Raw genomic sequence first — 24,478 nt, 5'->3', positions numbered from 1 at the left:
ACCATAAAATATTATCAAAAAATAATACCTAAACAAAAGGAAAGACATTCCAAGTTCATGGATTAAATATCGTTAAGACAATATTACTCCCCAATAAATTCAAAGCACTCTACATCGAAACCTAACCGGCTTTTTGGCACAAATTGACAAGCTGATCCTAAAAGTCATATAAGAATTCAAGGGACCCAGAATATCCAAAATAATCTTGGAAAAAACAACAAAGTTGGAGGATTCATACTTCCCAATTTCAAAACCTACTACAAAACCACAGTAATCAATACAGTATATACTTGCACAATGACAGAAGTATAAATCAATGAATCAATCGTGCCATACACAAAAACTAATTCAAAATAGATCACAGACCTCAATATAAGCGTTAAAACCATAAAACTCTTCAAAGGAAAAGGGGGGGAGGGGAATAAATCTTTGTAACCTTGGATTAGTTAATGGCTTCTCGGTTACATCAAAAGCACAGCAATAAAAAATAATAGGATTTTGCCAAAATTAAAATGTTTTAGCTGTAAAGGATGCCATCAAGAAAAGTGAAAAGACAATCCACAGAGGAAGAAAATATTTTACAAATCATGTATCTTATAAGGGTCTTACATCCAGAATATATAGAGAACTCATAACTAAGTAATAAAAAGACAACCCAATTTTAAAATGGGAAAAAATGAATACCATTTCTCCACAGATATACAAATGGCCAAAAAGCCCATGAAAAGATGCTCAAAATCAGTAAATATCAAGGAAACACAAATCAAAAACCACAATGAGATACAACTTTGTACTCACTAGGATGGCTGTAATCGAAGAGAAGTAATAACAAGTGCTGGCAAGGAGGAGAAACTGAAGTCCTCAAACATCACTGCTGGACAAGTAAACAGTGCAGCCACTTTGGAAAGTGTTTTGGCAATTCCTCAATATGGTAAACAAAGATTTACCACAAGACCCAGCAAAAGGCATACACCCACGAAAATGAAAACATGTCCACATAAAAATTATATACAAGTATTCATAGCTGCATTACTCATAATAGCTGAAAAGTAGAAACAATTCAAACGTCCACTAATTGATGAACGTGTAAAGGTGATATATCCTTACAATGTAATATTAATCAGCAATAAAAAGGAATGAAATACTGATACATGCTACATACAACATGAATGAACCTTAAAAATAATGTGCTAAATGAAAGACGACATGTTGTGTTCTTCACTTATATGAAATGTTGAGAATAATAAAATCTAAAGAGCTAGAAAGTAGATTAGTGATTACCTACACTGGGGGAAATGGTGGGGAGGAAGCAATGAAAGGTAAGAAATACACGGTTTCCTTTTAAGGTTATAAAAATGTTCTTAAATTGATTGTGGTGTGGTTGCACAACTTTGAATACACCAAAAACCATCTAACTGTACACCTTAAATGGTTTAGTTGTATGCTATATGAATTATACTGGAATAAAGCTGTTTAAAAATTAGGAAGTGAGGGATAAGTAAGGCTGTTAAAACTGCAGTAAAAACTTACCATGCTCCCAATAATTTTAGAAGCAAAACTCTTCCTTTTTACCAGACTTATTTTTTCCTTAACAACCATCACCCAGGTTAGTCTAGCTCTGGAATAAAATAAGCTTTCTTGCCCACTTGCTTCTTTGGTGTGAATTTCTCTATTCAAAATAAGGTACCAGAAAAAGCTTAATTTTTTTTCTACTGTTATAAGTCCTAATGATAGCAATAAATAAAAACAAGAGGAAGGGATAAGTTTACTGCAGGGCACAAACTTGCTGCTACCGTCTGTTTTCTATATTAGAAATGTCTTTATTGTGTAATTCACGGACACGACATAAAGTTTTCTTGGAATAGTCACATGCTGACTGTTTATGAATTGTTTATGGCTACTTTCACACAACAAATGGTATGATCTTCAAGCCTATAGTATTTACTATCTTGCTCTTTAATGAAATGTTTATAGACCCATGCTCCAATCACTAAGGGTTTCATGTCCCACTACACTGCCTCCAAGACAGAACACCTGTCAGTTATCACGTTACATTGCTTCCAAGACAGAACACTTGTCAATTATCAATATAATTTCCATACATAATCATATTATGTTACTGTTAATTTCTCATAATAGTTTACTTGATTCTAGATTCATTATTGTATTTTAATATAAAGTTAGAAGAGTTCATAGGTTCTGTTATTTCTCCAACATTTCACCCAGAAGTAAAATCTATTCATTTCCATTCAATAAATATTTACTGAACATTACTATGTGTGAAGCATAGTGCTAGACACTAGAGATTCAACCATTAACAAGCCAGAAATTCTTGCCCTCGTGGAGCTAATATTCATAAAGAAGAGTAAGATAAATATAAAATGGAACAAAACAGATTTTAAGTGTTAAAAAAAAAGGCTAAGACTGAAAATAATAAAGGGAGACATACTTTCTGATACTTAAGTCAAGAAAATCTAACAAGATAATGTTTAAAATGAGATCTAAAAGCTAAGCAGGAACTAAAAAGTCAAAAAATGAGAAGAAAAGCATTATAGGCAGAGGCCAGAAATAACCTGGCATATTCAAGGAACTGAAAGAAAACAAGCATGGCCAGACATAGGAAAAAAGGAGAGATATGTACAAGATTATATCAGAGAAGGCAAGGGCCAGATCATGCAGGGTTCTACAACTATGGTAAGAAATATGAACTTACTTTTTAAGTGGAAAAGGCATTAAACAATCTTGAGCAGGGATATGAAATGATACAAATTACATTTTAAGATCACTCTTGCTACCACACAAAGAATGGGACAGAAAGGTACATAGGGAGACTAGTTATGAGTCTGGGGCAGTATTCCAGGGGAAAGACAATAAAAATTGGTTGATCTCAAAGTGGTAGTGTTAGAGCAGGCAGATAGCTAGATATGAACAGAGAAAGGGGGACACAGACCAAATGGCAGGAATTGGGCAGAAAGGAGGGGCACAGGCCAAATGCAGGAAACCACACATCATGTGAGCAGCAGGGATCCCTGGGCAGAGAAAGAAAAGCTGGAATCTTTGGGCTGATAAGGAACCACACCTTTTGGCCTGGAGACCAACAAAGAAAGGTCAGAAAAGGCAGGAATTTCCAGTGTCCGAATGTAACCTTTTACTCATTACGCCCTCATTTCAATAAAATTAGCCTTGCAGATCAGAAGTACCCATCATGCACTGACGCCATGACACTTCCGATCCAGACTAAATAAGGACAAAAAATCCCTCCTCCCTTTGGGAAGGTGGAGTTGGGATTATAATCAGGGAATACGACCCCAAACCCTTCCCTCCCCAATGAATATTCCACCCATTCATTTTTACACCCTACGTAACTAACTTGCCAAAGAAACTCAGGGCAGCTGCTCACCTGAGCCTGCCCGCTCTCCCCTGAGAGTGTACTATCCATCCTTTAATAAATCCTCACTTTACCTTTTTAACATCTAAGTCTTGTCTCTGAATTCTTTCTGGGATGGGACAAGAACCTGGAACACCGGTTGCATCTATCAGCGACAGTAGCAGTGGACAAAGTAGACTGATTCAAAACAATCTGTCAATTAGATGTGTATGGGTAAAGGGGGTGGGGGGGTGAGATAAAGAATGATCCCAATGAGTGAGGCTTGACAACTGGATAGTTAATGATGTGATTTACTGGATGGCCAGGTGGGAAGTGGAAAATGACAACTCCATTTTGGACAAGTAAATTCTGAAATATCTCCAAGATTCCCAAGTGGAGATAATCACAAAATCTGGAACTCTAAGAAGTCTAGTCTGGAGATATAAATTTGACAATAAAAAAAGAGAAAGACATTTAAAATCAAACATGTAAATTTCTTAATATCCTTTTCTGTCCTAACAGTAGAAAAGGTAGTAATAGCTCTCTTTCTTCACTTCTCTATCTTTCAAGGGGAAAAAAAAAAGTACCATGTTCTAAATGGTAACAGAAAAAGAAAACAAAGAACTGGTAACACTAGTTGCTGCCAAAGAGGATAACTGGGTGGGTAAAGATGAACAGGAGGGAAATTTTATTTTTACACTGTATCCTATTATATCTTTTTATAATTTTATAGCATGTGAATGTAGTAACTACTCAAAAAATTACAAAAATTAAGTAGAACCCACCAGAGACTAGACTAAGCATACAGGTGAAGAAGTCAACGCATTTATACACCTAATTACTCTTTGTTTCCTTAAACCCTCCAAGAACATACAGATGAAAGGGTAAAAGTATCAGTACCTACTGAAGTTACAAATGAACTTCCCATTACAAGTCCAAATTAATCACAATTTCAAAAGATTTATGAAATGACTTTGAGTTCAACAATCTAATCATTCTCATTTTACAGATAAGAACATAATCTGAAATACATACTACAATTAAGGATGCCAAGTTTCATACTATGATTTCAATATTTTAAATGCAAAATCATCGTCATCTATCCAACCACATTTACTTTACTGACAAAATGTACAATGAAACCAAGTGCTCAAGCATCCTAGTTTGAACCTTCATATATTATCTCCTCAGTTTTCTAAGTCCTCAACCTGCTGCTTAAGCTAATGTGTTACACAATAGATATGAGAAACTTAAGCTTCTCTGTCAACTTTTCAAAATACAGCTCTTAAATCTGAAATTGGATGCCTTGGTTCTAACGTAGTAAACAAAAATCTAACTCTGTTTTGTCAGTGAGTGAAAAACATTCCAGAAACATTAAGTCCACTATAATGTTAAAGTGTGGAAATGATCAACCAAATGCCTGGCAATTACTGGGCGTCTATTACACAGTATGTGCCCAGCACTATGCTGTATACATTATATACCTTATTTAATTTGTTCCATAACCCTGTGAGAAAAGCATTATTCCTAAGAAAAATAAATCTAAAAATAGCTAAGTAATTTCCTAAAATTACATATTTAGAAATTGTGGGAGTCATGACACTAAAATACTCATAAATTATTCTTCTTACTGTATCAACAGATTTCAAACTTTTTGGTCTCAAGACCGCTTGATACTCTTAAGAATTACTGAAGATCCCAAAAATCTTTATATGGATAAATTTATTGACATTTACCATATTAAAAATTAAAATTGTTTTAAAATTTTCCTTACTAAGTTTAAAATTACAATAAACCCATGATATTTCAATATAAATTTTTTATGAAAAAAGGCAATTCCAATTTTCCAAAACAAAAACAAACAAAAAAGAATAGCAAAAATGGTGTTATACTAAATTCTTTAATTAAAAATTACAATAAATTGAATTTCTTTAATATCCGGCTTAATAGAAGATAGCTGGGTTTTTATAACTGTTTCTGGTATAAATGTTGTTTTGGTTTGAAGTATATGAAAAAAATCCAGATTCAGACGATATGCAGTTGAAAGAAGGAGTATTTTAACAGTTTTTCAAATAATCAGATGTATTCTTTGATACTATATCAAAACTCGGTAAGTGGTCATTTCTTAAAGGTTTCCTGCAGTATGAAATCTAAAACCATATTATTAAATTTTTTGTACTATGTTACACTGAAATCCATTGGTTTCCCTTGCTCTTTGAATGGACCTTTTACTAATGTATGATTTTGAAACATCATGAATTGATCAACCTGAAAAATACTGGTTGACTGAATTATGCAGAGCTTCCAAATGCCAAGACATTTCACTAAACAAAATTTTTAAAATCACATTTGGTAATAACACCAATCTGACCAGAACAGTCTTTAAATACTATTATTTATTTTAAATATTATTATTTATTTAAATACTATTATATATACTTTAAATACTTGCTTTATTTTACCCTATAATATTTATCATTACCATACATTTGTTAGTTTATTATTTATCTTTCCCCATTAGAATGTAAGCTTCCTGAGAGTAGGGACTTTGTTCGTTTTATTCACTGCTGTAATCCCAGCACCTAAAACACTGTTTATCAAGTATTAGATTTGTGTTAAATCCGTGTGTGTGTGTGTGTGTATGTTAAATGAAGGAATAATGAACAGTAACAAAAAAAAAAGTTACAAAGAACCATTAGAGTAGTGTTAAAATCTGTTTTTACTCTCCAAAAAGCATTTTATCCCGGGACAATGCAGGTCTCCACGTGATTCTCTATGAAAGCCAACCAATATCCAAGGAGCTATGCAACTCAGCACAGGTAGATTTACAAAAGTCAGAACAGTGCTGAGTAAGAGAGGATGAATTAACATGCTTGATAGATATCTACAGTCAAGAATCCAAATATACTGACCTGAGTTACACCAGTAGTAGACTAAAGATGACTTACAAGAGAACCAAATAAACTAACCTTTTAGCAGACTGGCAGACAGTATAAATTCAAGTATCAGATAAAAATTGAATGAAGTCCTATCTAAACCTCAAAAACAATACTGTACTGGGGGTACAGCTCAGGGGCAGGGCATCTGACTACAGATCAAGAGGTGCCCAGTTCAAGTCCAGGTGCCCCCTACTTTGCTCACATTTTCAATTAATGATGCAGGGGCTGTAATTTCAGCCCCTTTCACCCACATTTAAACATTAATGTGTTATATCTTGTTATAAAAAAAAATCAGAATGTCCTCTGCTGGAAGGTACTTCACAGCAAAAGTGAGAGCAAGATATTGGTATTAATGGATATTACTATGATATGAGCTTTCAGAGTTAAAATATTTTCAAATGCAGTCTGCCATTTGACACTATAATCCCCCAAGAGGTAGATATATATTTACTTATGTCAGCAGTAACGTAAACAGTATAACTTCATAAAAACCAGTTTGTAGAAAAGCATAGTTTCAAACTCAGATCTGATTCCAAACATAGAGATGACCTTCTGATTTTGCAGATAACCTCTGGGATATCAGCAAGAGTAACAGGCTCAGGAACAGATGAAATGCTACTAAACCACACAGTTAAACCTCACATATCCTGATAACACCATTCATCATCTTTAAACAGTTTGAAAAAAGATCTTTTCCCTTTTCCCTAGCGCCATTTGACATGCTTCAGTCTTGCTCGAAAACTGATCTTCCATCTCTGCCCCAATGAAATAAATGGTATATGAACAGGAACATATTGTCTGCCCAGCTTCCATCCAATTTTTGAGAATCTACACTCATTTTCTAGAACCCAAAGCATCCTGACAACTACCGTGTACTCTTCATTGCTATGACTTCAGAATGACATTAACTTGGAGCAGACATAGTCAGTTCTCCAATAAGTCCTCCAGAATTCTCCTACCTTATTGAGGATGCCAAGACACAACATACATGTTCATCTCTGCTTCCTTTTTTGCCAAAGTTGGAAGATCAGAATTCCCACTCCTATTGTAGTTCAGTGAAGGAAATGAGAAAAGAGGATTCCTCCGTCCCTCTCATGTAGGTAGGTCTGCAGGGGTAGCTCTGCAGATGTGCTCATATCACAATTTTAAGTTGTAGTTCACATTCTATAGTGCTAATGATGATGTCATCAGGAAACAGCCACTTAACCCCAGGACAGCCCTATTCTGTTGCACACGCAGAGATGCACGTGCAGGAAGATGTGAAAGAAGGAAAGTCACATTCAAATAATCATGAAGATCAACTGAGTCAATCCCACAGATCAGAGGAGTGACAGATTTCACAGCCAAATCACTCTTGAAGCCAGTGACAGTACAGAAAGCTTTAATGGGCTATCTTCGGCCTCCAGAAATCACTTTGTTTTACAAGGGAAAATGAGGTATGCCTTTCAAAAACAAAATTCAGAAAAGACCATAAAAACACAATAACAGATAGATACAAAACTACTAGTGTTCTTTCAAAGATGTTTCACATCAGAGGTGCCTCTTGGCTAAAACTGTTCACCTGAAACTTAGTTCAAGGTTTTTACTGCCATGCAAAGTTTACCTTTATAGTCGTCTCGTCTCAGACATACTGTGCACTACTCTCTTGCATCACTCATCATAAAGATGTTAGTGACAAAAACAAAGCAGAGAAAACAACACGAAAAAATTAATTTACACAGAATAAGCCAAAATAAACATATTATATAGGCACCAAATAGATTATCCTATTGCCTCAATTTTCAAATGTACATTTTTAATCTTTCTGAATATAAGATACTTCAAAATCCCTGTCTGAGGAAACCTGCCAGTCATCAGGCAGAGATTTTAGACAATATAACATAAGATAATTTCTTTATCACTTCATTGAGTTACCTGCATTGGCAGGGATACTCTCAACTAAATTTTATCTTAAATTTGAAATCTCTAATGACTGTGTGAAACAGCTTCAAGAAGATTATACTACAACTCAGTAAAAATGAAAATTAACTGCGTATAGAGAAGATGGCTTGTCACATGGCAGACACTGTACTTGAAAGCAGTAGAAAACTGCCAAATCTCAGAATAGATCAGAAATTTTTTACATCTAGGAAAGGCTGATTTGAGCAACTCACATATCAAGGACTTTCATCACTCTGGCACCTGAAAGAGTCTAACTAATGACCAAAATAAGGTGCTTAACTTCCAAGGATATTTAACTCAATTAAGGGAAAAAACAAAATTACATGTTTAACATATGGAAAATACAGACAGAATCAAGAAAGTCTTCTATATACTTCATACTTCATAAGCATTCTCAATTCTAAAAGTGAAGAAGTAAAAATCATCAGCATCAACTATAAAAAAAATAGTATGTCACCATGATGCTTTGCTTAACAACCAATGGCAAAAAGATTCAGAAAAATCTTTAACTCAATGTAAAAAAAAAAAAGGCTTAGACTTAAACTTTAATTCTATACTAAAAAAAAGTGGTATATAACTACAGATATATTAATGATAAAAGGTTTAATCAATTTGAGTACACTTAATGTAATGTAAATTTCTCCCCAATCCAAAAAAAGTTGTTACTAAATATACCATGAGTCGGAATCACTCGCATATCTAAACACAAGATATATATGATGTTATGGCTGTTACTGTATTTAACTTATTTTCAAGAGATATCTTTGGATCCAAACACAATATTCCTCAAAAATAACTGATGCCTGAGAAAAAGCAATTCAAATTCAACCAACATTTTACCACAGAAAAAGCTCTATCCTTGCTCCTATTCAATTTGACAATAATTTGTAAATACACATATAGACACACACCAAAAAAAAAAAGTTCTTCAGTTGAGAGACCACTGCAAACTGAAAGAGCTAATGAATAGTGAGATAAACAGTGACCAAATTAGGATTCAATAAGCTTTCGAAGTAGGTAGAATAAAGGATCAAATCTAACAAGATAAAATTTAATAAATGTAAAGGCCTGTTTTGAAGTTAAAAAAACGTAAGCATCAGAAGGGATAGAACGGAAAGACAGCCACTTACTTGAGAAAAAACAGTATTAAAAATCCACATACTCTTGTAGTGCATTATTTAATGTGCGCTCTTTAGTAAAACATCACTAAATGTGTATTGCATACAGCAATAAATATAGTCTCCTTTTTTGTCTTTGCTTAAGATTAGTTCTGGATATCATCCTCAAAGGGAAGAATTAACTAACTAGAGTTTCACTAAAAGAAGATGACTAAGATTTTCATTTACTTATTTAATACACATAACGGTATATACAATGTTTCAGGGACCATTCTTAGCACTTTACAAACCAAGTTATATGAAGGATACAAAAGTTAGGAATGTTTAACTTGAAGATAAGGAGAACATAAGAGTGCTTGTCAAATATATAAAGGACTACTGTGGGAATGAGGCCGCCCATTTATCTGTGCCAATACATTAAAAAAGAAACAACAAATAAGAGTAACAGATTTGGGCTCTACAGAAAATCTCTTAGAGCTGTTCAGCAGCAATATCTCTCTACAAGGACTAAGTGAGAAAATGTATATTAAAGAACTTTGTTGTAAATTGTCACATACACATTATTAGAACTGACTACTTTGCAAAATAGTAGGTCCTGAACCTTGCAAATATTTACAAAGAGGTTGATCATGGGTTTTGGAGTCCTTGCTGTTAGTTATTTGCCAGCTTTGGAACTTAAACTAAGTATACAACTTTGGCAAAGTTTCCTTGTGTCTCTAGGCTTCACTTTCCTCACCTTTATATGAAGGATAAAACCATCTGCCTTGTAGGCTTATTGTGAGAATTAAATGTGATAATGCACATAAACACTGAGTACAGTGCTGACCAACTTAGTAAGTTGTATCTATGATGATATCATCATATTGTGGAAGGAACTTCTAGTGAATATAAAACTATGTGATATGATGTGGTGTAACTGTCTGGCTCTGCTATGCACCTATATGAGTGTATGATTCTGCTATGTATTTATCAGGTTATAACAGTCCAAATATAACATATAGCTTGTTTTTGTTCAGTGACTAAAAAGCATTTATCTTTTATAATTTGAAAGAAAAAATGTCTTTAAAAAGTCTAAATAAAGTATCCAGGTTAATACAATTTCAAGAGTAAAGTAATGGAATCTAACAGAGAACTTATGCAGCTACAAAGGAAAAGGAGATTAAAGAAGTAGCACATTAAATAGAAGCTACTCTTCCTAGGAGTCTTCACTGCAGGATGAGAACATATACTGCAGGGAAAACAACAATTACACTTTCCACAGGTATGTGAACCACTGGTTATATTCTTCAAAAATAGCAACAATGACACCTATGGTTAATTAATCTTTGACAAAGGAGGCAAGAATACACAATGGAGAAAAGACAGTCTCTTCAGCAAGTGGTGTTGGGAAAGCTGGACAGCCACATGCAAATCAACAAAGTTAGATCGCTCCTTTACACCATACACAAAAATAAACTCAAAATGGCTTAAAGAGTTAAACATAAGACAGGACATCATATATCTCTTAGAAGAGAATACAGACAAAAAAACCCATAGCAATGTTTTCCTAGGGCAGTCTACCAAGGCAATAGAAATAAAAGCAAAAATAAACAAATGAGACCTAATCAAACTCATAAGCTTTTATACAGCAAAGAAAACCATAAATAAAATGAAAAGACAACCTAAAGAATGGGAGAAAATATTTGCAAACAATGCAACTGACAAGAGCTTAATTTCCGGAATATATAAACAGCTCATACAACTCAGTAACAAACAAAAAAAACAAACAATGTAATCAAAAAATGGGCAGAAGACCTAAATACACATTTCTCCAAAGAAGACATTCAGATGGCCAACAGGCAAGTGAAAAGATGCTCAATATCACTAATTATCAAAGAAATGCAAATCAAAACTACAGTGAGGTATCAACTCACACTGGTCAGAATGGCCATCATTAAAAAGTCCACAAATGATAAATGCAACAGAGGGTGTGGAGAAAAGGGAACCCTCTACACTGTTGGAGGGAATGTAATTTGGTGCAGCCACTATGGAAAACAGTATGGAGAGTCCACTAAAAACTAAAAATGGACTTACCATATGATCCACTCCTGGGCATATACTTGGAAAAGATGAAAATTCTAATTGAAAAAGATACATGCACCCCAATGTTTACAGCAGCACTATTTACAATAGCCAAGGCATGGAAGCAAACCTAAATATCCATCAACAGATGAATGGATAAAGAAGTTGTGGTAAATGTACACACACACACACACACACACACACGGATACTACTCAGCCATAAAAAAGAATGAAATGCCATTTGCAACAACATGGATGGACCTAGAGATTATCATACTAGGTGAAGTAAATCAGACAGAGAAAGATAAATATCACAGAATATCATTTACATGTGGAATCTAAAAAATGATACAAATTACCTTATTTACACAGCAAAAACAGACTCACAGACATAGAAAACAAACTTATGGTTACCAAGGGGAGAGGTGGGAGAGGGATAAATTAGGAGTCTCGGACTAGTAGATACAAACTACTATATTGAAATAGATAAACAACATGGTCCTACTATATAGCACAGGGAACTATATTCAATATCCTGTAATAACCTAATGAAAAAGAATATATAAATACATATGTATAACTAAATCACTGTACCGTACACCAGAAACTAACACAACATTGTAAATCAACTATACTTCAATTTAAAAAAATAGCAATAATGTAAGTGCAGCTAAGCACAATTCAAGCATTTGGTATATCAAAACAATTTAAAAGGAAAATTTCAGTGGGCTAAGGAAAAGTTTAAGGGTACTTAGGATTCTAATTACTTTGAACACAATTTTATTTTAACAAACCAACTTCTGAATTCTGGGTAACAGATATGCTATCCAAATAATCCTGCAATTCAGTACCTTATGTGATCAACCAAGAAAATCCGTTCTAACATACTATACCATCATACTTTGTCAGTCATAGTCATCTCTCTCCTTTCAAAGGAAATCACCTCTCAAAAGAAGGTTTTATCTGTTTTCAGGTATATTTCAAGGTAATTGAACTCTATTTTAAAGGCAATGGCCATAAAATAAACCATTCTACGATGACAAAATGTGAAAAATTACCTAATAACTAAATAACACAAAGCTACAACACATCTTCCACTACAAGCTGTTTCCCAAAGGGTTATAATATAATTACCATCAACAAACAATATTATGCTCGTTGCAACAATAGTAAAATAATTAGATAAATTAAATGTAGGAATGAAAAACTGGGTGCAGCTTTCAGGAACATTTTTGGGGATTTGAGTTTTGATAAATGACAGGTAGTAATATTACTACAATACTGTAAATTCATAATACAAATGCAGTCGTTAGAGAATTACACAACCAACAGAAATCTTACTCATTTTTTTAATCTCAACTTTGGCCCTAATTTTAGATAAGAAGCCTAGAGTTCAATGTAATTAAGAGAGCTTACTCCACAGGTAAGTATTTCATTAATGTGTTGTTATTTTCTGCAGAGTCGAGTGTGTCCTAACTGAATGTATTCAGTAGTCATGTTCAGTTAAAAGCAGAGCTATCAACAGTATTTGCCAACAACCCGGTTTAAAATGGCCTACCTATTAAATGTCGAAAATGTCAGTGTTTATATTAGTTTTCATTAATAAATTCACTGTTGCTTAAATGTCAACTCAATCACATTATGTTTCTAGAAGAAACAGAAAAAAATCAGCTAATAAATTAAGGCAAAAAGTAGAAATACAGTCCTTGAATAACAAATGACATTATATTTTGTCATATAGGATATGATGAAGTTACTATGAGAAATCATACTATTTTTAGTCACACGTCATCAAGATGAAACATTACTATTAGCAATTATCTATGTAAAACAAGTGGAAAAACTCAACTCCAACAAAACCGTAGCTTCTCAGTCACTTTACTTGCTCTAGGTATCAAATGCCAACAAATTTGTCTTTCAGCAACCAAAGCATTTGCAAAGTGTAGACACTTTGTACCAAAGTTTCCTAAAAGCAGAAAATAAAAAATAGACAACATGATGGCATGTAGAAATCACAACCAGTTGGCAGCCTAATTGGGATTACCTGGGTAATGAAGGGAGGTGAGCAATTTGGACGTTCAAAATTCCAGATGGGGGGGAGGGGCGGGTAGAAAAAGAAAAGACATAGTTCTATAAACAAAGGAAGAAAGCCAGGTTAGACGAGTGGCAACGTAAAATTTCTTATAGTCAAGAATCAACACACTGAAGCCCTGACTCAAAGATAAACAGAACAGCTTCTCACAGTTTGAAGTGGGCAAGGAAGAAACATTCCTTTGCACCCACAAGAACCAATCCCCAGACCACTGGCATGCTGTACTGAATCGGTCATGATTTACGAGCATTTGGCTCGGGTAACAGGCAAAGGAGAGGAAAGAAGGATCTGTGTGAGAGAAGCCTACGATTCCAGAGCCCTGGGGAAGCACAACCTAGGAGAGGTGGAGAGGGGCAAGCACTCCTCACCGTGATTATCTTTCTGCCCGATATTGTGCGTGCGGATGAGAGAAGACAGTCTCCTCACATCCCCCTTGAAGACGCACTCGTGCACCGGGTAGTGTGCGGGGCAATTGCCTCCATCTGTGACGACAGCAACGGGGTTGGTGCCTGCTAGAAGAGCCGGGGACTGGGAGGCGGTAGTCACGGAGGAGTTGTGCAGCGGCAGGGCTGGGGCGCCGGGGGAACTGGAGGAGGCCGGAGCTGCCTTTAGCTGTAGCCGGTGGTGATGGTTACTGAAGATCTTATGACAGGCTCTGCCGCCCTTGCCGCTGCCGCCCGTGCCAATCCTGCCTCCGGTAAAGGTGCCGCCGAGGGCAGCCGTCGCTTCCTCATCCCCGGGCTCCAGCAGGTCCCCTTCTTCTTTGCTGGGCTTGTGGTCCCTCCGCAGTGAGCGGATCTTCTCCCCGGTCATTGCCACCAGGGGCAGAGAGGGGACCCAGGAGGCTCACCGCGGGCGACGAAGCTGGCGCTGCGGCGGCACAAGGCGATTAGAGCGGTGGCCAGGAGCCTCCAGCGCAGCATGAACTCCCAGAGCGCCCCCGAGCCCGGGACAAACGCATCTCCCGGAGGAAGAAGAGCCGGCTCTCGCCTAGGCACCAAGGGACGCGCGCTCGCTGGGGGGAGCTAGAGCTCAGGTGCCCACGATACCAGGATCCCGGTCCCCACCACCGCAGCCGCCGCCACCGCCTCACACGGAAAAACAGGGCACGGCCATCTTCCCCTGGCTTCTCTCGCGAGAGCTCCCCCGGGAGGGAGGAGGGAGGAAACACCGCGATAAGTGAGCTGCCCGCTCCCTCCCTCGCACGTTCTGTTCCCGGAGAGTAGCCGAGCGCCGGCGCCTCTCAAGCGGCGTGTGTGCCCCGGGGTGGAATCTCTGAACTGGGAAGCTAAGATCCGGCACTCCTGATGGCCGCGTTCCTTGTGGACCGTCTGAAACCATAGTCTGAGCTTGAGCTACTCGATGCATGATATAAACAATGACTTAAACCCTCCGACTTCTGGGCCTCCCGCTGAGGAGTGCAGGCTGCCGCCCAAGGCATGCAGGATGTGATGTCACTGAAATGCACAGGACAGTCATTCAATAAACATTTGCTAAGCATCTACTTCGTGCCATACACTGAGCTAGTAGATTTCGAAAACGCCACTCCTGGCTCCAAAGTGCTCATTAGAGGAGGAAAGACTCTCATGAAATTGGGTACAAAATAAAACTGCGTGTCTGAATGAAGTGAATGAGGTGCGCTGGGTTGCACACACAAAAAGGGATAAGCAAATTTTAGTGTTGGAGTGTCAGAAACGTCACCACAAAACAGATTAGGGACTGACCTTGGAAAACAGGCTATTCAGCAGACGGAGAGACAGGAGGTCACTCAAATACTTGTTGGATAAATGAATTTCGGGCAGGCAGTTAAAAGCATGGAGACTGGACTTGAAGGATGGCAAACAATAATCGCGTAACTGGAGTATCACTGGATTAGCTTGTGGCCAACCTCAACCCAGCGTCAAATTCTAAAGAACGTAAATCTGACGTCCACAAAGCTGTGTGGAACTAGAGGGGAGAGGAGTTAGCAAAACGTCCTAAGTGTCTTATATCTTATCTATCCATTTACTCTTATAACTGCTTCTCTCAAATCTCTTCTTTCTTAAACCAACTTTACTATCACCTCCATCACCCAGACCCACACATACATCCGTCCAAAAAAATAACTGTGGGAACTGTCCTCTCTTCACCCTTCCTTGCCACTCAGGTTTCACCCCCCATCTTCTTTCAAATCTATTCAAATTAATGTCATTCTTCCCTTCTTCCTATTCTGTCTTTCTTGTGTGGGGGGCGGGGATTGTTCCAATTATGTTCAAGCATTAAGCAATCTGCACGTCAAAGGATCCTCCTACTCAGAAAGCAAGAAACACTAAACACACATATCCAAAAACATTTTGTTCCTCCACAAGAGCCAATATTTATTGTTAACCCTAAACCATCGGTAGGCTTGGCACTTTATATACTATTTCCTTGTGATAAGTATTATATTCAATCCTCACTTGACAGCTGAGAAAACTGGCCCAATACCTCCGAAGTGGAATGTAGCACAGTCAAGTTTAACTCCAGGGCTAGAGAAATAGGATGGGGCCAGATCGTGCAGGATTTTGTACATCACCCCAAAAGTTGAGACATTATCCTATAGAAATGGATAGCTTTTCAGGAAAAGTTAGCAGGGGAACAGGATGATGCAATCTGCCTTTTAGAAAAGTCACTTACTAACTTATACTTTAGAAGAGTGTGTATCATGCATAGATTACAAGGGGGATACACTAGAGATAAGGAAACTGAGAGACTACTGCTTAAGTCAAATAATAATGTGTTAATATATGCATGTAACAGTCTTGTAGACTATACATAACACGGGAAACAGTGGTTATCTCTGGAAGATAAGATCACATATTCCCTGCATTGCTTGAATTTCCTTTTACAAAGAGAAAGCATTACTTTTTATTAATTAGAAAAAATAATAAATTAATTAAAAGAAGTAGGCAGTAATTCAGGTAGATTATGAGAGCATAAACCGTGTTAGTAAGATTGAGGCCAGAGAAGGCTAAAGAATTTTTTTAAAAATGAGTTCAAATTTGGCATATTGAATTGAAGGTTATTGTTGCTCACCCATAAGGAGTTAGATGGTATATATTTTGAATATTTGGAAATGAACTTTAGGAGGTAGAAATCTGAGTTAAGAACGAGTAGATATCATTCATTACACAGTAATTGATGCCACAGAAGTCATTGAGTTCCCCAATTAAGATTGTATAGAGTGAGAAATTAAGTTCCAGGCCAGAACAAAATCTTGAAAACACCAATATATAAAGGATGTATATAGGAATAGTGACCAGAATCTTATTAATACCAAAAACTTATACCAAATCGCCTACCATTATATCTGTGTGAGCACTGGTTCCAGAATTTAAAAGTACCATGGACAAATGTGGAAATTCCTAAATGTCCCCTCAATACGATAAAAACCTATAGACATCAAAGATAATATTCAGACCTTACTTTTAAGAGTTTCATAATATAATGGGGAAAAATAATACAGAAATGTAAGATTACAATACATTCTGAAAAATACAAGAATTGAAGCTATACAAGATCTTGATATAATGTAAAAGAGGAAGTTATTAATCTATCTGGAGGAAATGAAAGTTTGGTGATCAGAAAATCTTTCTGGAGGAAGTAATGTCCATACTGGTTTTTTGTTTTGTTTTCTTTCATTTTGTTAAATTGAAGTATAGTCAGTTTACAATGTTGCATCAGTTGTACACAAGAAAGGGTATAACATAGTGTTTCAGTCATACTTATATATACAAACATTTCTTCATATTCTTTTTCATTATAGGTTACTATAAGATACTGAATATAGTTAAGAATGTTTAGGAGTTGGCCAACTGGGCAAGGTAGAAAAGATATAATAGGTAATAATAATTATGATAATAATAATAATAGCTATCATTTATTGAGAGCTTACCATGTGGTAAGCATTGTTCCAAGCAAGTTTCAATAACTAGTTGATTTAATCCCCACAGCAAATTGGTAAGGTACCTACTATCCCCATTTTACAGATGAGGCAACTGAGGTACAGGAAGTGATTATCCAAATGATGAACAGAGATGAAGAGACTGGTATGTATAAATATAGCATGATATTTGAGAATCACTGAAACATAGTATGTGGCAAGAAAAATGGTGGTAAATGAGGCTGGAAAGGAAAGCTAGGACTTGATTATAAGGAGCAGTTTTATAAAACTTGGACTATATGCTAGGCAACAGAGAGTTTGCAAAGGATTTCAAACACATTAAGACAGAATCACATTTAGCACTATAATGTACAACCAACCAATGAATATCCCAAAGATACGAGATTTTGCCAATCTTTCCAGCTTACCTCCTACCACAATGCCAAATTCATTCTTCACTCTAACCAAAGCAATCCGCTGACAGTCCTGTACTCTCTCTCATACCTCCATGCCTTCATTAATGCTATTTCATATGTCCTAAATTAATTTCTATTTCATTTACCTAGATACATCCTTCAGTCTGTCAAGAATTAGTTCAAATTTTCTCTCTTCTTCCCACAAGGGTTTTTTTTTTTTTAACTTGGCATCAAATTCAAGGGTCCAGAAAATTACATTGAATGAAACCTCTAAATAAAATTTAGCACATCCTTCTATTATGAATGTAGGCCACAAACCACAATAGTATTAGAGGTACTTGTGCCTCTGCAACCAAAAGAAATCACTGATATTTTCATATCATATTACAGTTGCAGCAGATAACTCAAAATACCATTTACATTCGTCACTATCTCAAAATTATGTTAATAATTATGTCCATCACTAAATCTTATTCTTCAATGAGTTAATAAAGAAGCACATATATTACTATAACCCAAATTTGTTTTAAAAAATATTTTGATAGCTAGTTCAATACACGAAATTTTCTTTGTAATCCAAAGTATTTTACACACTTAAAAATACTGTTCTAAAAATGGGTCCCTAGGCTTCACTGTAACTGCCAAAGAGATCCATGGCACAAAAACGGAAATTAGTAACTCCTTAGGAGTTTTAATGACACATGTACTTTCCTCCCCTTCTCTCCTATCCAACACCCCACCATTCTGAATAGATGTCCCTCCTTTGCCTTCTTTCTGATTTCTCGTTTTAACTTTTGCATGACTCATTGATATCCCTGCTGTCAGCGAGCCCTTTAAGCTTTCTCAGTACTGAAATTATGTTTATCACTGTTGTATGCACAGTGTCGTACAGAGAGTGAAATAGTGGATGCTTAACATTAACAATAAATAGTTGCTGAATTAATCAATTAGAACATAAAACCCCAAAGTCTCTAAAAGGTACCAAGAGAACTGTAAACTAAGTGATGAGATGCTAAATCAATGCATTAAATAATTCCAATCTGACTACACCTTAGTTTACTACTTTCTTGGATTCTTGTATGAGGCCCAAGAATAAACATATCATTTAAAAAATTTTTTTCACAAGTAACAGTAAACTCAACTGAAACTGGCTTAAATTAAAGGGATTTATTGACTTACGTAAGAGAAGGTACAGAGATACGTCTTCAAGAGTGGCCCCTCCAAACCGCATGTGAGCTTCTCAGTGACTCACTCAGGGCACCTCCAGGTTTGGAGCATCTTCCAAAGGCCGGCTTCCCTCAAGGACATGAGATGGCTGCCAGCGGTAACAGGGGCCTCATGCTTCCTCCTTCAGATCCGGAAGGAGGACCCGAGACCGCACGAGTCTGGCGCTTGACATTCGTAAGAGGACCCTGTCCAGTCCCAAGTAGGGGGAGTGTTGATTGGCTCAGGCGTGGGTTACCTGAACAAATCCGGTGGCGGAGGAGATTATCCTGATCAGCTTTGCCCAATCAGAACTCACCCCTGAGCCAGGTGCGGTGGGGCCAAGCCCTCCAAACTGCAAAACGGTTTTATAATGAGAATGAAGTGGGATAGGTGATGGGGAGACAAACGCAAAAGCAGTCAGGAGAAATCCAGGGACTTAAAGTGGGATTTTCTTTGGGGGAAGGCAAAAAACTGGTCTGTTGTTATCACAGTGTCTTGGACTACATATGATGAGATATGTTGATGATCAATTATATCAGTAAGTAATGAGTAACTTCACCATGAAACAACATATTTACTTTTTATTCAAATGTTACAGAGATAGAATTCAACCCAACAACTCAACTATGTAATTCAGCTATTCAATTTACTAGATATATTCTGGTCTTACAGACAAACACTTCTTAATTTCCCTCCTGGTATGGCTAAGAATCCAGTAGTGATCGATTTGCTTTAAATAGCAGAAATAGGTACCTAATGATATGTGAGTGTCTCAACTTTTTCCAATGAGAATTTAGTTAAATGCCTTACTGTTCACTAACACCCCAAAATGACTAGAGGATTAAGCCTGGTTCTAAAAATGGGTATTTCTAAATTTTGGAGGAAATGTGTGTATTTGTATTATTAGCTTTAAAAAAAACACTTAATCTCCATCCTAGTGTCTTCATTTAATAAAAGCAGTAGTATCACAGTATGAAATATGGGATGTGCTGTATAAAATAATAAAACCCTGCTATTAGAGTTTATAAATGCTTCAACAGACCTACAGTTAAGATTGGTAATTATTAATCTTATTCAATCTTCTTTACATTGTATACAAGTATCTCTCTAATGTAAACATTAGAGCAAGTTTAGGCTATATCTTTTTTTCTCCACTCAAGGTTGGGATTTCGTATTTTTATCATAATGTAGAATAGATTTCCTACACTCCATATTGATTGAACTAGGCCTCAGAGGATTTGGGTTGGGTAGATCGTACAGCTGTAACAAAACTTGTAAATCAACACCTTCTCCACATGTTTTACATCCATCTCTCTAGGTCTCAGTATTTTTGTTTCCTCTAAATTTGCACACTTCCTTTCTCAGAGGCAATGCTGAGCACTATTTTTCCTTCTACTATTTATGGTCAGTGATTATTAATGATTTAGTCAGATTTGTCCTAAGTACAGAAAAAAATAAGAGAGGCTGAGGTTGCCAAGGAAACCAGAGCCAATAGTTGTGGAAGTTCTGGAAGGAAGCAATTCCTCTGGGACAGATAAAACACACAGACTTACGGGGAGAGTGGAAGGAAAGATGCCAAGTCCATAATGAGAGGACAAGTCAATATGAAATGAAAAGGAGAAGATAAAGAGCAGCATTTGTAAACGAAATTATTTTTAGATCATCAACTAAGGCTTGGAACAAGAGAGAGAACAAGGATATTAATAGGGATTTTAGTAAAAGAAAAGGTTAAGACACAATAGATAAATATGTAACAAATTAAATGGAATAGATAGATAAGGGTGAGTGTACTTGTGTCCATGGCTTCTTGGTTCTGTTTCATGTTAAAGCACTTTATTGTCCCAGGATATATCCAACTACATGCTGTATTGATTTGTCTAAATATTCCTCAAGAGAGTATCTAACTCAACATGAAACTTACCTCCATCAGCATTCCCACTAGCCAAACCTATATATCATTTTTATAATTCTTAACTCCTCCCTCTTCTTCAGCCACACATTCAATCAGTCACCAAATCTTGACATTTCTACCTTCTATATAGCTCTAAAATTGAACTATTTTTCTCAATTTTACACTGGCCAAACTGCGGTCAGGCTACTGTCACTTGAAACTGTCCCCATACTGTTGTGTCTGACTCCCAGTTCCCACTCCTGCATACATGCATGTGCAGAACTTCAAATCCACTTACCCTTTGAACTGCCAAATTTATCAAATAAAATTATGGGACACTCAGTTAAATTTGAATTTCCAATAAACAACTTTAATCTAAGTATATCTCAAATATTGCATGAGACAGCATTGCAAATATTACAAATATTCATTCAATATTTGGGACAAGCTTTTACTAAAAATATTATTTTTTATCTGAAATTCAAATTTAACTGGTCAGCTTTATCTGGCAACATGACTCACCTTTCCACCATTTTTTTGTGTTATTTAGAGTCACATGTGTAGTTGAAGTACAAAACTAAATGTACAGGAATAATAACACCAAATTGAGGATAGTGTTTTCTACGGAGTTTGAAGGGGGAAATGCCATCAGTTAGGAATACAGAAGGAAATTCCATCATAGATGTGTTTGTATTAAGTACATATTTTTTTAATTCTTAGTTTTTACTGACATGTCGATTTACAATGTTAGTTTCAAGTGTACAACAAAGTGATTGTTACACGTATACATTTAAGGATGTATTTTTAATTTTGGCTATTTGGGATTTTCTCTTCTGAAGGGTATTTATGTTCCATTTCTTAAGCTTAGTGGTAAAAATACACATTTTAAAAATATTACTATGTTTTTTGTGTGTATCAAATATTTATAATAAATATTTTTAAAATCTTCATTAGCCCTCTAAAGTCCAAAGAACAGAACATGGATTACAAACACCTTCACGGGTCCACTGACCTTGTTTACCTTTCTAATTGTACCATTGCCAGCTTGTACACAACAGTCTGGTCATGCTGAACAATTTCCCTCAAAAAATGAGCTTTTGTCCATACAATTTCCTCTTTCAAGAACTCAGGCCCATCTTTCTTCCTCTTGTCATTACGTCTCATATTAATTGTCAATATCTTCAGGAAAACTTCTCCGGTACCATATCTATGTCTGGATTGGGTCCTTATCCTGTGTACTTCCAAAGCATTAAGTACTTTCACCATCACTTCTACTCACACCCTGCTATAATTGCTAACTTACTTCTCTGTGTCTCCCTATAGAATATTAACTAAAAATATACACTATGCTGTATTCAGTCTAAAATCCATAGCCCATGCCAGTGCCTGGCATTAATGAGCTCTTAATAAGTATTTGCTGTAGGAATTAATTAGTGAATTAATGATGGGCTATTTTATTTAACATTCTTGAGGCAGGCTATAATTTTACTTTTACTATGAACCCTGGAATCATAAAATCTTACCACCTCATCATGCGTAGATTAGAAATCATTACCTGGAGTAAATTTCTCTTCTGTCATTCATATTGCAAACTTTGGTTTCAAAATCATATGTCACCTAAACTAGGTCTTGCCTTTCCTGTTTATGATGAACACAGGTGCCCGACAACTTGTACAAGCCGCACTTAGGCATGTGTGGTGCTTTATATTTTGAAAATTGCCTTTTATATTTATACATTCAGACTTAGTGAATATAGTAGGTATTATTCAATTATACAGTAAGTATTACATATTGTTACTTACCACTTGCATTATGGAATCTAATAGAAACTTTGTTGTTACCTGTATTTTCTGCTCAGTCTGCTCTTTTCCTTCGCTTCCCTTAAAGTTCACGAGCTGCTAACTAAAACTGTGATTTACTAACAGTTCCTAACCCCGTATTTAAAAATCAGTGCATTATTACCTTAGTAAAATAATACAGCTTTCCTTTACTATGTGGATATACCTCCTTGAGTTTTCTCTCTCCTGTTTATCTGTTTTCTGGATACTCTTATTAATTATGCCAATACTCTTCCTTCTGTTCTGGTTTGAAGATCTTTGAATCTTTGCTCCTCGGCATTTCCTCATTCTCATTAATAGAAGAAAAGGCAGATACTGGGGAAGAATTGAGGCTGAAACAGTTGGCCCAAGGAAAAATGGTATGTGAAACAGGTTTCCTGAGGATGCCACCTTTACTCCAACTACACCCTCTTTATTTATTGCTGCTTCTCAGACTTTCTAATTTTAGCTCTCAGTTAAGTCTTATCCTCATGTTCTACTTTCGCAACTTCCAAAATAAAATCATCTGGATCATTCTGAGGCACTGTCAAGTGTAGAAAAATAAGTCAAACGCGTATGTAACTACCGAAGACCCCTTTTGCTAAAATCTACCCTACTGTGGTTCCCTGACTATTGTGAACATTTGGCCCAGGGAACGCAAAGAGCTCCTGTTTGGAGAATGTTGGCTGACAGTCAAGAGCTTCTATAGCGGCACTTGTTACAAGCGATTCCTCGTAGTGGGTGAGCTGGTCCTTGGTATGACAAGTAAAGAAATCTAATTTTGTCTGCCTCTTGAGAGTATGTCCATTTTCCAGGAATGAACTTGAGATAACCATGGATAAAAGACTTATATTAGAATTCTAATCTAAAATTACTGATTGAGTGAACTACAATTACTCATCAGCACAGCCCCCTGCACACCACGCTGCAGACAAAGCCAAATAAGCAGACGGCTGCTTGGCGAGCAGGAATCAGAGTAAGAGGAGTCAGTTATTTGATTCTAATATTTAATGGCACTGCGTTTTGTGAGCCTGATGTACCCTGTTCCACAGGAGCGAAATTGCTGTCTGTGAGGCAGATGGAGACCTACGAGACCCGAGGAGCAACAGCCCACGTCTCACCAGCATGCCATGCTTGGATGGCCAGTGCCAACTTGTGCCTCTGTGACTCCTTTTTCTTCAGATTTCTGGATGACTAACATCCCTGTCCCCTGATCTCATATGCATCCACTGGTCGCTTTTTTTTAGGTCTATTAAAACATTCTATGTGGTTATTGTCAAGTATGGCCCACGAAGCCATTATGTTCCTTTAGATGACTTTGTACATCTCTGCTCAAATTCACTATGTGATCATTTCAAATTTTAACTTTCAGTGAACTCTGCTTACTCATAACTTATTTTTCTGTTTTAGAGGGATTTCTCACTGAGATGTCTATACAAAGTTAGCACATAAAATGGAAGCAAAATATTTTTAATGGTTCATCTCAGGAAGTAAGAGGATTAGGAATATTACTAATAGATATGATCTACCAATCAAAACATTTGTTAGACTTTTAAAACTACCCTTCTGCACTTGTGTGCACACATGCACACAATATAGGACAATTAGAGCTTTTCTGATTACTTTCTAAATAATCATAGATACTTTTTTAAAAGAAAGAAGAGAAGGTTGAGGAGGACGAACAGAGAAGAGGACAAAGAGGAGAAGAAGAAGCAGAAGGAGAAGAAAC

The 24,478-nt window shown here is 36.4% G+C and overlaps 1 protein-coding gene across 2 annotated transcripts in view; it reads right to left on the bottom strand.

Moving 5' to 3' along the window:
* The window catches only part of ANKRD13C (ankyrin repeat domain 13C), an 81,464-nt gene extending 62,343 nt beyond the window's left edge, over positions 1-19,121 (bottom strand). The window contains exon 1 of one of the 2 annotated variants that reach the window (XM_072974202.1): positions 19,015-19,121. In XM_072974202.1, coding sequence (XP_072830303.1) covers positions 19,015-19,066 — 52 coding nt within the window. In that variant the 5' untranslated portion in view covers positions 19,067-19,121. Of the gene's footprint in view, positions 1-13,886; positions 14,811-19,014 lie in introns of those variants that run through there. The other variant, XM_006205342.3, reaches the window with a different exon arrangement.
* Positions 19,122-24,478: the final 5,357 nt, after the last annotated feature.

This window comes from Vicugna pacos, chromosome 13 (genome assembly GCF_048564905.1).
Source record: "Vicugna pacos chromosome 13, VicPac4, whole genome shotgun sequence".
Classification (NCBI taxonomy): Eukaryota; Metazoa; Chordata; class Mammalia; order Artiodactyla; family Camelidae; genus Vicugna; species Vicugna pacos.
The sequence above is the reverse complement of the archived record's forward strand: the minus strand, read 5'-3'. Positions and strand labels throughout refer to the sequence as shown.